Below are 15,007 nucleotides of genomic sequence, written 5' to 3'. Positions count from 1 at the left end.
GAGGCCAACTTTTCTGCTGCTCACTAGCCCCGGCATAATTGTGCTTATGGTGATATATTTGAGCACTGAGTCACGCTGTATCATGGATATGTAACTGTTCTGAAAGCTTTACGGTCCATTCTTGATGAGTCATCTCAGACCATAACACTAGATTTACTAAATGAATCTCTAACCAAGAGCCAAGACTACAGCCTCTTTGACCTTGGAAACTATCCTCTCGATATCTTGCTTTGAACAGTTGTAAGCAGGACCTATCCATGCGTGATCTCCAGCCACACCATCCTTTGTACCCATTCCCGGATACAGACTGATGCCTACATCGTTGAGCGCCGTCAAATGAACCTTCTTGGCAATTCCATCTGATGGTAGGAATGGCTCCTTTGTCTCTTTATCCGCTACAAATTCCATCTTTACATGTATTAGCTACGCCTTTACCATTTTGACTGAGGAAGTAACTCACAGACCAGAAGAAGCCTCTGCCTCTGATATTGCCAACGTTGGGATGGTCGTCTAGTTGGTCATGCAGGAGCTTGCCAAGATATTCGCCATTTTTACGTACATTCTCAACGAGGTTGTCTTCTCTTATGATTCGTTGAACTTCTAGTGCAGCGGCGCATCCCACAGGGTGTCCTTGGTACGTATGGCCGTGGGAAAAGACGCTTGTGCTGTGATTAGATTGGGATATCAGGACATACGTGCTTATACAACTTACCCGCTTCCACTCATCAACGCATCTGACAAACGATGGTTGATAAACATGGCGGCCATTGGTGCGAATCCACCTGCGAGACCTTTGGCAACGGTCTGAATATCTGGGACAACGCCTTCTTGCTCCCACTCGTGAAGTGATCCACAACGGCCCATGCCACACATAACCTCTGTTCATGGTCAATTTTGTCGAAACGGCTCTATATTTGAGAACACCAACCATCCAAAATGAGGAGTGCGCCATACTTGTCGCATACTTTCTTCATGGCTTTGAAATAGCCGGTAGGAGCAGGGATCGTGCCGAGCGTCTTTCAGTAACCAGGTCAACCAAGAACACGAATAAATGGAAGGACAGATACTTACAGCGCCAACAAGAGTCTCAGCTACAAACGCAGCAACAGTTTCAGGCCCAACCTCTTGAAACTTTCGGTCCAGCTCATCCGCCAATTGTTGCACGTACTCCTCCGTTGTCTGACCATCAGCCTTACCCCGATACTCGTTGGCAGCTGAGACGCGGTGGATATTGTTATCCAGTAGCATGCCTTCAAAAAGCTTTCGCCGTCCGACATGGCCACCCATTGAAAGAGCCCCAAGCGTTGAGCCGTGGTAAGATCCTTCGCGTGCAATGAAGTTTGTACGCTGGGGCTGTCTGGGGTTGAGCTCCATGTAATACTGCCTTGCCATCTTCATGGCCGACTCCATGGCTTCAGCACCTGAGACATATTAGACACCACGTGTAAATTGGAGGACGAATAATAAAACGTACCAGAGCACATCAAGTAAACCTTGGCCATCTCTCCGTTAGTCCCACCAATGAGCTCCGCAGCCAATTCCTCACCAATCTCATGGCCATAAAACAAAGAATTAGAGTAACAGAAACTATCCATTTGCTTTATCATGGCATTCTTTACTCTCTCATTGTTATAGCCAAGGCAGGCTACTGCTGCACCACAAGTCGTGTCCTCGATCGTTTTGCCATTGGAAAACACCACGGTTGTATCCTTGGCTGACACAACGTTGAGAGGCTCTGGTTTTAGCGTCGGGTAGAGATAAACACCATGCCTACCGGAATTGTCTAGGACTGATTGTTTCAAGTTACGTGCTCTGGCAGAAGTACTGAATCGTGCAGAGAGGAATTTTCTGATGCTGCCGGAAGATGCCGCTCCAACCTTGTAACAAATAGGTGGGGATGCTAAAGCGAACTTCTTGGTACGACAAAGGAGCACTTGAAGGTGTCTTGGTGATTGTGTGGCAAACATTGCTAAGGTCCGTGGTTCGATATCTCGTTACAAGCCTCAAACTTCAAATAACTCAACAGCAACAATACTGAAATAGATAGGCTAATAGACGTTGGTTCAGTCGTCTCATTCTGGTACATCCCACCTTCACTAATGGCTGCATGCATTTCTCGGTGATGACTGCATCTCGGTCTACATGTCTTACGACTTACAATTTTCGGACACGGTTAAAAACTTGATCCCTGCTTTGTCTGCCTGATCAGCGTCGTATCAGATATTGCGTCTTACCCCCTGAGAGGTGTCATCTCCAGGGTCCTAGTGCTTACGCGTGGGGAGGATGGGACGGATAAATACCGTGCCCTAGACAAAAAGTGGTTGGTAACGGATCCGGCCCGTTGCATAAGTGTGGCACGTAAGCTTCATAACAGCCGACCTTCTGTAAGTAGAAAGGTAGAGCAGAAAGGATCGCCATGCTAGTGGCGGTAATTGATAGTACAAAAAGACATGCATCATGACAGTGTGAACGTAGTAATTGATAGGAAAAGTAGAGCGCCTCTTGATTTACCAGGGTTAATAACCATTGGAAGCAGCCATGACAACAAGGTCAACCTTCGCAGAAGAGTTGTTCTGCATCGTGGCTGCACCAGCCCTCTCGCCCGCTGGTTCAAGCCAATGATGATACGGGGTTGCTACCATGTCGAAGGAATAACAGGATCAGAAAAGGAATGCATTTCGTCTGCTGACGGGCGGTTTATTACTATCTGATTGGAGAGTCGTCCTGCGAATGGGCATGATCCACTTGGAAGCACTTGGAACAGTCGAGTCGGCGCTGCCGTTATCATGCAGGAGCACTACCCAAAGTCCCAAACCGAAATGTCCTTGCTCTCTTGAGATAACAAGGCCAGGGTCCATATCGGCTTGTTGGTGGACATCCGCCGTATTGAAAGTCGCCGTCATCTACTTTACTGCTGAGAGCAAGCTCTGGCCAAAGTTCCATCAACATTATCTTAACGGCATTGACTAAAAATGTTTGCGTTTAAGCGGTCGTCCTGTTACTTTCAAGTCTCAAACAAGATCGTCAAGAATGGACAGATCCGCGGCTACATAAGTGTAGCCGATCGTGTGCACCGTGTAACCATGTTCAAGATGCCCAAGGCTGAGGATCAACAACGTTTCTTGGAGCAGTGTCGAAAGATGGCTGCTGACAACCAAAGGGTATGATAAATCCTCTGCTTCAAAGTTAAATACTCATCACTACAAAAGAATGGCTCGCCTTATATACTCAGTATGGTTGCCGGCCCTGCTGAAGATGGTCCTCGCACTGAAGGCTATACGTTTGTCAACAAGACCGAGTTTGCCAGCATGGAGGATATGAAGTATTACGAGACTGAGTGCCCCGCTCACGGAGAAGTAAAGAAGGTTCTGGGTGAGATTACCATAGATGGGATGATGACTGTTTTCTTCAAGCCGCAGGCCACTGGAGGCGCGTAGTTTATGTGCTATAGATGAGGAAGAGAGCGATGTAGTTTTCAATCAAATGTTACGAACTACCAAAGTAGCGTGCATAGTCGCTATCTCTATTGGTATAGTGCTGTCACTTTCTTTTGCCCATTCATGGCCGTGTAATACTTATCACATAGTCCCCATAATGTTAGTAAACGACGACAAAACCTGTTGTGATTAATCGTGTCATTTTCCTAGTTCTAATCTATCTCATATCTAATGCTCTTCATTCCAACAAAGCCAATCTCAGACATCTCTTACTCTGTCACTTTACCAGATACAAATTTCCACTGGGCTCCCTCCCATCCGCTTCGTCTAATCAAGCGAGTACCGCATACCGAAGCCTCATCCTCTGGCTTGCACACAGAAGTTGACTGGGGACACGTCGCCATTGGAGGTGGCTTAAACGCATCCCATTTCCCATCCACGGGTTCCACGTTGTAGCCAAGCAGGAGCGCAGTCATAAAGCCGTAGATCTCTGCAGTAGCAAAGTTCCGCCCGGGACACATATGAGCGCCTCCACCGAAAGGAGTCAGGGCGGCACGTCTTAGCTTGGCTTGTTCACTCGTCAGGCCCTTGTCCAGGAATCTATCAGCGCGAAACACCGCTGCGTCTTCGCCCCAGACCTCCTGCGAGGCATGCATCACTCCTGCGGGCATCTTCACGCTAGAGCCTTTCTTGAGAAGATACGAGCGACCATGTCTGTCTGTGATGGTCGTCTCTTCCATGACGATTCGGTTACAGGTGAATCCGTTGCAGAGGCGGCTGGCCTCGCGATATGCGCTTATCATAAGAGGACACCTTTCGAGGATGTCGTCTATGTTGACGGTAACTGTTTCATCTGGACCACGCTGCACGATGTGCTCAACCTCGGCGCGCATCTGTTCGACCACATCGGGCCGTGTGAAAACATGCATGAAGAACCAGAACAGAGTCGGAATGGAGTTTGAGGTTGGGACATGAATAAGGCCGACCTCAATATCGCCAAGCTTTTGCCCTTCGACACCGTAGTTTCGAAGAATGCCAACTCGGTTTCTGATATACGCAGAGACTCGCTCGTCATCTTGCCTCATGTTGGTGCACCATTTTCCGAGAGCCAGCTGTATTCTTCGTCGTGCCTCCTTTGTACGCTGCAGTGTCTTGGAGTTGAAGATGTGGAAGAACAGGTAAGCTAGACCAGTTTCAAATGTCCTATCATAAAGTGATGTTAATATCATATAACCGTTACGTATCTGGGATAGGACCTCACCAGATATCTTCTACAAGTGAGTCACTTCTAATGGGATTATCAGGACCGTATAGAGCCTCACATGTAGCGACGGTCATGAGATTGCGCAACCAGAGATATGTATTATCAATGGTCATTCCATTTTCTTGGATGCTATTGATGTGCTGTGAAACGTGCTTGAGGGAGGTGACGTTCAGTTGATGAATGTGCTGGGCAGTAGTTCCATCATAGAGGCTTTTGAAGTATTCAGGCAAGACATTTGTCTCCATAAGCACTTTATGATAGTCATCGTCAAAGCCAGTTACCTTTTGGGCGCCGTTTATGGCAAAGGGTGTAAAGGAGAGGTTCTTGTTGCAATATGCCGACTGGACTAAAATTGGGTCTGTTATCGCGTACATTTTATACTTTAAAATGGGAACAGTTGCGATGGGCATGTGATATTTCTTGCTGTCAGTTGTTAGTGGCTATGTAACTATGTCTAATGTTGTTGATATGTCGTAACAGATAGAGATGTACAGCATGGACGTGGACTTACTCGAGACGTTTGAAAAACGCTTCCTGGTCCTTCATCATGCTGTAGAAATGGCCAAAGATGGGGATGCTAGGCCTAAGCATTGGCGGCTCCAGGGCGTCAACGGTTGGCTCGAATGCCCGCCCGATGAGGAAGAGCAGAGCGCATGCTGCCAGACCGAGGACGACGGGCTTGGACAGAAGCAGTTCGGAGATACCCTCTGTCAATGCCATGCTGTGCTGACAGTGTGTGATTGGGTCGTGTTTGGTTGGAAAGTCAAATACTACAGTGCGTAACCCAGGTTCACAAGGCGAGTGGGTAAAATATTGATTATGTAGATAGTTACTAATAGAAGAGAATGATTACGTCGAGTCTATGCGGCACCTTCATTCATGCTAGGAACTATGGTCGTCTGCATAATCTTACCTGCGTTGTGAACGGAGTAAGCCTTTCAAGTGCCTGATCGGGAGAGCCGCCTGCTTAGGAAGCCATCGACTGTGCTTGGGTAAGTAAGTCAGACTGGCTATTCTACTTGAACAAGGTGGTGTGGCCGGGAGCACCCTTGGAAATGTGATCCTCTGGTCATGCATGTCAGCATTGCGGGTTAACACACAGCCTCGGGGACTAAACTGTCAGCACTCACTAAGAGGCACAAGAAGAAGATCAAAAACATCCCGGCCACCTCTTCAGACTTCACCCTTGTCGTCCCGCTTTTAGTGTCCGCTACATATACGGATACTCCCTCTCCCTCTTGAACGATAAGCAGGGGTGCTGGCGTGGGGGGTTATCTTTAATCCCTATTGTCTCCACTGTCATCTCGCTTACTTCCACCAATGGAGTAGTTCAAGGTCCGATTTGCTGTTCATTCTATTTTGTTGGTCTAGGGTAATACAGTTAGAACGCCCTTTCCTTTTATTTTTTCAGGATTGCAAAGGGATGTATGCTTCATGTAGCTCGTTTATCATTCTTCTATGCATCTATTAGAAGACAGAAAAATAATGCTTTGTAAACAGAAGGTGGTGGCTCGCAGGACATCTTTCTTGACAAAATAACACTTTCAAAATTCGGGGACACCTTCAATAAATCGAGATAATTCAGATCAGGAACACACATAGCAAAATTTCTTGTTATGGACATAACAGAATGAGTTAAATTAACCCAGTAGATACACAACGCTCAGACTTAAGGTTGAAGATGTAATAAAACAACGATGTTGCAAATGATAACTTTCCAAACTGTTGACTGAAATGTAATCCAGCTATTATAAACAGGTTTGCATCAACTCGCATTCCTTATATTAAAATATCCACTCTTTAATCCTTCACTACATCAACCTGTTCTTCCTCCGTGTCCTCTACCTTAACCTTGACCAGTCTCGATCCCTTGGTCACGATCTCAGCCAACTCATTGATACTGCTGGTATTCCACATGACCAACAGAGGGAGGTTAACTTGCAGATAAGCACCAATCCAGTTTCTCAATTCAACACCGACCAGCGAGTCCAGACCATACGAGTCCAGACTTCGAGCAGGAATGATATCGTCTGACTGGATAGCCAGGATAGTGGCCAGCTGCTTAACAATCGCATCACAGATAATATCCTGAGCCTCTTGGAATGTTGTAGCAGACTGAAGCGCAAAGCCAACATTGTCAGCACCGCCGCCAACAGTCTTGTTACCAGCCTGGGTCTCAGCTCCAAAGATCTGAGCAAGTCTCTTGTCGTTCGCCCAGCGTGCTTCTCCAAGACCTCGCTCATTTCCGTTGGGCAAAATGCCGAGCGACGACTGGCTGTACTCTGTCTTGTTCTGGATTACATCGCCGAGATGAGACAGAAACTCAGAAATGGCAACGCTACCAAGACCGTTCTTGCGAAGGTTGACAGCGACTTCTGGGTTCTCACTGACATAGCCAGCTTCGACGATGGCACCAATGTTGACTGCGTAGGCCGTTAAGCCAAGTCGTCGGCGGTAGCGAGCGATACCATCCTGAAAGGCACATGCTGAAGCGTAGTTTCCTGCCCCAACAGTACCAACCATAGATACTACCGAAGAAAGCATAACGAAAAAGTCCATGTCTTCAGGCAGGTACTTGTGTAGGTTCCATGTGCCCTGTACCTTGGGTGCGGTGACCTTGCACCACTCCTCAACCGTCATGTGCTCTAGCAAGATATCGTGCAAAACCATAGCAGCCTGGAACAATCCACGGATCGGAGGCATGGTTTCTTGAATCCTGGCCAAGGCTTCGATCACAGATTCTTCTGAGCTCACGTCGCATTTCTCCACGCGGACAGTGACCCCCATAGATACGAGTTTGTCCAAAAAGCTCTGGGCATCTGCGTCAGGCTGAGCAGTTCTGGAGAAGATGACAATATTGCGTGCTCCCTTCTCTGCAGTCCAGTCAACAAGCCTTTTGCCTAAACCTCCCAAGCCTCCAACTACAAGATATGTAGCGTCTGGCTTGAGCTGAACAGGCGAAGGCTTTGATGGGACGACTTGAACCTTGACGTCCGGTTCCACTGTCAGAATGACTTTACCAGTGTGCTTGCCAGCTTGGACCAGACGGAAAGCAGATGCCATTTCCGAAATGGGATACTTGATCTGCCGCACATGCTGCACAGCTCCAGAAGCGAAGAGTTTCATTACATCTCCAAGAAGCTGGCTAGCCAGCGCTGTCCTAGTAGCAAGGATGTGCGCAAAGTCGACATAGGAGAAAGTGATGTTGTTCAACAAGAACTCCATGGGCATGAGGGCGTTCTCCATAAGATCCTTGCGGCCAATCTCGACGAAGCGACCATGTGCTGCCAGGGTGTTGCAAGACTCGCGGAACATTTCACCCCCAAGGGAGTTGAGGACGACATCAACTCCGTTGCCGTTGGTCATTGCGCGGATTTTGTCGCGGAAGACGGTTGTACGGCTGGAGAAGATGTGATCCCTTGGAATACCAAACTCAGTGTTGAGCAGTTCCACCTTGGCATCGTTGCCGCATGTAACAAATACCTCGGCGCCAATGTGATGCGCCAGCATGATGGATGCTTGGCCGACTGCCCCAGCAGCTGAGTGGATGAGTATACTCTCACCCTTCTGCAGTCTCGCAATGGTGATCAAGCAGTAGTAGACAGTGCTCCACACAAGGGGTATGGAAGCCGCATCTGCAAAGTCCATATCATCGGGAATCACGTGGCAGCACAAGCCATGAACCATGGGATAGTTCGTGAAAGACTGTGAATAGAGAGAGCAGACACGATCGCCGACCTTGAACTTGTCAGTCATGTTGGCGCCAACGTCGAGCACGATACCGCTGCAGTCATTGCGCATCTGAGTGATGCCCTCAAGCTGACCGGAGGCAACTAGAACATCTTTGAAGTTGATACTGGCGGCACAGAGTTGAAGTCTCACACAATCAGGATCCACCGGTCCGGTAATCTCGGGGTTGTCCACCCAGCGAATAGTGTCAAGCACACCTGGAACGCCTAGCTCCGCTGACATGGGCCTCTCGTTAAGGAATAGAGCCTCCTCAGAGCCAGCCCTGCCCAGATCACGGCTGACATAGTTGTCAAATTTGGGCTCCGAACGGACACGCGAAACAAATATCTGACCCTCCCTCTCCATGTACTCAAGCTCAATATCCTCAAGGGGAAGGCTCAGGTCAGCTGTCGGACTGTTCAAGATCGTCTTGAGGGCGTCAACACCAGCCTCTAATCCGCTTTCGAGCTCAAGAGTGACTAGACGTACAGAGGCGTACTCATAGCGAATCGATCGGACGAAACCGTAGATCCAGTCACCACTAGGTCGTTTCTCTTTTGACTTGGCCGTGCACATCACGAATATGATGACCTTGGAGCCAGCGACACGAGATCTGAGCGACTCGAAGAGTGGGCCATCCATATCCCAGGCCACACGATCGACAAAGTCGGGCATGATGACGCTCAACTTGTCTCCAGACATAGATGAGGAGACATTACAAGACTGAACTGAGCGATCCCAGAGATTCTTCTGGAGCCTTTCAGCAAAATCTGTGTAAGTAGCCTCTCCAGAGTAGGATACAATGTCAACATCCAGGGGTGCTTCAGTCGAGGCCGGGACGGGGACTTCAGACACGAAGACATGGATGGAACCGCCCTCAGCGACAGGGTAATCCTCAAAGATGGGTCCATTGTTGATGAAGCCATTCTTTGAGAGTGTCTCGATCCACTGGGAGCGCGAAAGCATGGGCGAAAGAGTTCGGCCCTCGTCAACACCCGCCCACCAACCAGCAAGAGAGCCAAAGACAAGACCATAGTGAGGAAGATTCTCAGTGGGCTCCATGAGAATTAGCTTACCACCTGGGCGAAGCATAGTCTTGACATTCTCAAGAACGGCGTCTATGCAAGGAGTAGCGTGGAGAACGTTGGAGGCGATGAGAACATCGTAGCTGTTGGGCTCAAAACCGTTCTCCTCGGCTGTCTTTTCAGCATTCAGGATCTTGTACTGGACAACGCCTTCATAGTCGGCGAGAAGCTCGCGAGCAGCAGGGAAGAAACCAGGTGAGATATCGGTGAAATCGTACTGAGATGCCAGCACTCTGTTGGGGGCCTGCAGAGCCTGTAGGACAGGCAAGGTGGCTGATCCAGTACCAGCACCAACCTCGACGATCTTCATGTTGGGATTCAGACGACCAAGCTCGCCCATGTACGTGGCAATCTGCGAGATGCAGCGAACGTTACCGCCTTCCAGGTAGAGGCCGCTCAACATACTGTCCTCATTCAGGATAGATAGGGAATGAGTGGTGCCTCGGAGGATGTCGCCCAAGCGTGGTCCTAGACGCCGTGCGACTTGTGCAGAGACGCTATCATCTTCCTCACCTGCTTTGAGATACTCTGGGTCGGGTTCCTGGTCGGCGAGTGTCTTCATCCAATTGTACCAGTTGCGCTGATAACCTTCGGCTACCTCGTCTTCTGGTGTCGAAGCCAGGGCCTGCTTGACGTAGTGCACAGTCATGGCCTCCAAAGCCTTGATCTCAGGGATGATTGAACGGTCATCCAGCGATTTCTTGCACAGGCCATCGATGTACTCCTGAGTAGTCTTTGGCAAGTAAGTCGCCCAATCTGGAACGTGGCACAAGTCTCGCTTGCGACCTTCGCCGATGGATACGTCAGGCAACTTGGTCGCGACAACTCCCCAGGCTTGGAGAACCATGTTATCTTCGTGGTTCTTCTCAAAAATGCCAATGTCAAAGGTAAGTGCACTCTCAGTTCGAGCAGCGTGACATGTCACCTCTTCAATGGGCTTGGCCTGGTCTTGCTCTGCGACAATCATCTTTTCGATGAAAGTCGGTACCACAGGAGACTTATCATTCTCATCAAAAATAAGAACACCCATCATGCCGTGGTAGAGGATAGCGTCCATGACACCGGGATGGATAACGTAGTCCTTCTCACAAGCACCGGCACTGGGACCAGCCACAAAAGACGAGTCTGCGATACAAGACCCAGCAGCGATCTTGATATCATTCAAGTTGTCAAACGGCGCACTCCAGTTGACCCCAATGTCCCTTGCTCTGTGGTAGAACTGGTTGGCTGGGATGTGTTGGGCATGAGGGGGCAGCGTGATCCTGGTGGGCACAAAGCTGTCCTCCTGAACGGCCTCTGACTTGAGAATAACTTGAACAAGACCACGGACATGTTCGATCCAAACATCATCAGCGGATGTGCTGAAGATACGGAACTCCTGCCACTGCTGGGATGACTTCCTCGCCGAGATTGCCTGAGGTCGAAGGGACAAGCTGATCTCGAGGTCGGTCTTGTTGTTCTCCATGACAAGCGCCTGTGAGAAGGTGACGTTGCGGAGAATGAATCGGTTGATAGATGCCTGGGGGTTGCGCGCAGCCATGTCCTGTCGTGCTGCTTGGAAGACCATGGATAGGTATGCTGTGGCTGGGAAAATTGTTTGCCCTTGAATTATGTGACCGCTCAACCAAGGGACATCCTTCAGGTTGAGGAGGCAACGCCATCTGGGTTCCTGCGGATTGTTGTCGTGGACAAGAGTACCTAGGAGCTCATGCGGTAGGTTCTGGCGATGCTTGTATGCCCTGGACACCCGACCCTCATGCCAGTATGTCTTGGAGTGGTCAAACGGATAAGGTGGAAGATCTGTAAGGAGTTGAAAGGTAGCCCCGAAACCAGCATTGACCTTCCAAAAGGCGACGGGAGACTTTTGGAGATAGAGAGAGCGCAGCATCTGCAACATGCTAAGCTGAGCATCCTCGCCTCGCTTCAAAGACCCAGTATAATGAACCTTTGCCGCCTCTCCAGTGAATGTTCGCAAGGTCTGCTTGATGGGACTCTCCAGTTGGAAGTGGGATCCCAGCTCAAGAAGTAAATCGACCTTTCGTGTGCCATTTTCACCGACGCAAGTCTTCTTTAAAGCGTCGGTGAAGCGGACGGGTGAGACCAAGTTATGAACCCAATAGTCGCGAGTAATCGGCTTATCACCCTGGTCCTCGCCAGTTACAGATGAAGCCATGGCAACGTTGGATGCAGGTACACTACCAGATACGTCCTTGATAGCCTCGTGATACTTCTGAGCGATCTGGAGCATCTGGGGTGAGTGGTAAGCTGCTCCTCCAGTACGAAGAAGTCGGTTCCAGATATCCTGCTCGTCTAGTCGCTGCTTCAAAGATTCAATGACATCTGCATCGCCAGACACTGTCACGCTTGCAGGGCTGTTGTGACAGGCAATGGTAATCCTGTTGGCAGCAGCGGTACCGAGTTGGTCGATGGACTGCTTGACAGTTGCGGCCGATGCACCGACTGCAATCATCGAGCCGGCCTTGCCCTTGTTCTCTAGTCTCAACTCGCTAGTCAGACGACCACGGTGGTAAGATACCGTCATAGCATCCTCAAATGAGATGGCTTCTGCGCAGTAAGCAGCAGCAATCTCACCGCTTGAATGTCCTACTACAGCAGTCGGAATGACCCCAAGGTCCTTGAGGGCGTCTACGAGAGAGATTTGAACCGCTGTAGACATGGGCTGTGCGATACAGGGGTCTTCCATTCGGCTTTCGGAGGCATCCTTGAGCAGCTCCTCAAGTAGGTCCCACGAGCTTCCACATGCCTTTACGCACTCAGCGGCTCGCTTCATACTGGAGGTAAAAGTAGGCCATGTTCCCAGCAGACTCTGGCCCATGCGAGGATACTGGGCACCCTGGCCGCTGAAAACGAAGCCAATGCGAGGGGATGTCTGGCGGTCGGCACGTGGTATGCCTTCGCTGGACAGTTTGGTTAATTGCTCAACCAAATCGGCCAAGTCTGAGGCAACAACTCCGATTCTGTTCTCCATGACAGTCCTTCTGCTCAGAGTGTACGCGAGACGGCTCAACAATGCATCTGTATCAGCTGCATCGGCCTTGCTCTCAAGATACTTGGCCACATTCAATACCAGATCCTGTGAGGACTTTTCGCTGGCAGCACTAAGAACGAATAGTTGTTCCCTAACCCTTAGTGTATCTTTAGTCTCTTGAGAATCAGTGTTTGTTGGCTTTATTGGGATAGCGTCTGCAGCGTCCACAACGACATGGGCGTTGGTTCCACCATAACCAAAACTGTTGACCGAGATTCTCTTGAGAGGTTTATTCTCAAGAGATATTGGGATTCGGAGGTTCAGAGCGTCCAGGTCAATCTCTGGGTTCGGCTTCTCGTAATTGACTTGGGGTGGAATCATGTTGTTTTCGAGCATGAGCACCGCCTTGACGAGACCAGTGAGACCAGCTGCACTCTCAGTATGACCAATGTTGGCCTTGAGAGAGCCGATGGGAAGTGGTGAGTCTGACTGTCGACCAGCACCGAGAACCTTGGCGATGGCCTTGGCCTCAATGGGATCACCAACAGTGGTACCCGTTCCGTGAGCCTCGACATAGTCCGCATACGGTGTCAGACCAACCTGAGCGTAGGCTTTCTCAATGGCAGCAGACTGCGCTGCAGCACTTGGAACAGTGATACCGTTGGTCTTTCCATCCTGGTTCGCTACCGAGTTTCGAATAACGGCCCTGATAGGAAAGCCCTGCTTCTGGGCCTTGGAAAGAGGCATGAGGACAACTCCAGAGCACCCTTCACCTCTGCCGTAACCACTGGCTCCCTTGGCACGGTGGTCAAATGTGAAAGACTTGCCCTGTTTGGAGAACATGCTCAGCTTGTTTTGATAGCCATATCGTTGAGGATCGAGCTGGAGATTGACACCAGCCACAAAGCACTTGTCTGTCTCTCCAGCACGGAGACTGTGGACGGCTTGATGAAGGGCAACCAAACTGGCTGAGCATCCAGTGTCGAGGGTAAGACTAGGACCATGGAGGTTGAAGCAGTAGGAAACACGGTTAGAGGCAATAGCAGCCCCAACACCACTGGCTTGATAAATGGGTGGAAAGTCAATGTCTCTGAGGAGCATCTCCTGGTAGTCCGAGGCCCACAGACCGACATAGACACCGGTATTAGACCCTGACAGCTGTTGGAGGGTAAGACCAGCATTTTCAAACGCCTCGTATGCAATTTCGAGAACCAGTCTCTGCTGAGGGTCCATAGCCTGCCAAGTATTGTCAGCTGGGTACACGCCATGCTGCTGGAGAGTGTGCACATACTGTTGCCTCAATGGGGTTTACTCCGAAGAAGGAGGCATCAAATGCTTTGATGTCGTCTTTCAAAAAATGACCACCGTCTGTACTCGTCTAGAGAAGGTTATTAGTTGCACACAGTATTTGAGATGAAATGGGTTCTTACTCTTCCAGGCTTGCCTTCAGCAGCGGGATCATGGAAGGCCTCTTGGTTCCATCGATCTGTTGGTACTTTTGACCACGCTGAGCGACCCTTTGTGATCAGCTCCCATAGCTTTTGGGTGTCTGTCGCATCACCGGGTAGACGGCAACTCATGCCAACAACAGCAATAGGCTCTAAATTAGCTGTTGTTGCAGAATGTCCATTAACTTGGGCACTGCCGTTGAGCGAGTGATTGCCATTGACATGTGTACTTCCGTTGACATGCTGGCCATTGGTAGATGCGCTACCGTTCAAAGCAGCATGGTTGCCATTAGTGGCTGGGACGGCGCTAAGTGAGCCCATGGTGTTCAGGGAGATTTAGAATAAGATTGGATTGTAAAGGAGATACGCCTTACAACTTCTAGGAATACGAATAAGTCTCTAGATTATAAGTCGAAACTGTATTCACTCATAGCTACTTCCCTACGATCATCCCCCACCTTTGACTTCTCAGTGGACATGCCCAGACCAGGACTCATGCATACGCATGTTCTAGATTATCCGGTGGCGCCTCGATTACCAAGGGTAGGAAAGCACGTAAACGTACCAAGATTCTCTGGGAGTGACTTTGCATAATGGTACCCCTCTCTACACAAACGCATATACCTTCCTAGAAAAGTTTGCTAAGTATTCGGAGTTACTCTGTAGAATTGAGCTGCAGTTGGTATCATGTAGATATTCGGCTGAAGATAACTCCGCAGGATGGCATCCTTCTTCAGGTAAACAAATCCCTCCGTGATACCTTCCTATACTAGTATAAAATGTCAGCTTACAATTAAGGGAACACTTACCCGGCATCTGTCGGCAAGTCCACAATAAATGATACCCTCCATCGCGACTTGATAACGCGAATGAGGTGAAACATTTGCTTGGGGCTGAAATTAGCTCACAAGGATGAGTTATCCCTTATTTAGTCGTCCTTGTCATCCTTCCTAGAGGTGGTCTCCACTGACGGTCTGGATCATAACCCATGGTGCAATTGTCGCACTCAGCTAAAGCCACTTGTACTATCACATCTCTGTTCATTTTCATAGGGA

General features: G+C 49.5%; 4 protein-coding genes across 4 annotated transcripts; 1 reads left to right on the top strand and 3 right to left on the bottom strand.

Moving 5' to 3' along the window:
- Positions 1–168: 168 nt before the first annotated feature.
- On the bottom strand, positions 169–2,642 carry FGSG_08205 (uncharacterized protein; the record flags this gene model as incomplete). The annotated part of the gene is made up of 7 exons (XM_011322300.1): positions 169–395; positions 461–510; positions 713–878; positions 929–1,016; positions 1,072–1,421; positions 1,475–1,789; positions 2,525–2,642. The coding sequence occupies 7 exons, from the start codon at positions 2,640–2,642 to the stop codon at positions 169–171; spliced, it is 1,314 nt and encodes a 437-aa protein (XP_011320602.1).
- A 330-nt stretch (positions 2,643–2,972) lies between these two features.
- Positions 2,973–3,437, top strand: FGSG_08206 (uncharacterized protein; the record flags this gene model as incomplete). Its single annotated transcript, XM_011322299.1, has 2 exons — positions 2,973–3,161; positions 3,210–3,437. 2 exons carry the CDS (start codon positions 2,973–2,975, stop codon positions 3,435–3,437), a joined length of 417 nt encoding a protein of 138 aa, XP_011320601.1.
- A 269-nt stretch (positions 3,438–3,706) lies between these two features.
- On the bottom strand, positions 3,707–5,421 carry FGSG_08207 (uncharacterized protein; the record flags this gene model as incomplete). Its single annotated transcript, XM_011322298.1, has 3 exons — positions 3,707–4,620; positions 4,760–5,124; positions 5,213–5,421. The coding sequence occupies 3 exons, from the start codon at positions 5,419–5,421 to the stop codon at positions 3,707–3,709; spliced, it is 1,488 nt and encodes a 495-aa protein (XP_011320600.1).
- A 1,080-nt stretch (positions 5,422–6,501) lies between these two features.
- FGSG_08208 (uncharacterized protein) lies at positions 6,502–14,273 on the bottom strand (the record flags this gene model as incomplete). Its single annotated transcript, XM_011322297.1, has 3 exons — positions 6,502–13,740; positions 13,796–13,882; positions 13,935–14,273. The coding sequence occupies 3 exons, from the start codon at positions 14,271–14,273 to the stop codon at positions 6,502–6,504; spliced, it is 7,665 nt and encodes a 2,554-aa protein (XP_011320599.1).
- Positions 14,274–15,007: the final 734 nt, after the last annotated feature.

This window comes from Fusarium graminearum, chromosome 2 (genome assembly GCF_000240135.3).
Source record: "Fusarium graminearum PH-1 chromosome 2, whole genome shotgun sequence".
Classification (NCBI taxonomy): Eukaryota; Fungi; Ascomycota; class Sordariomycetes; order Hypocreales; family Nectriaceae; genus Fusarium; species Fusarium graminearum.
The sequence above is the reverse complement of the archived record's forward strand: the minus strand, read 5'-3'. Positions and strand labels throughout refer to the sequence as shown.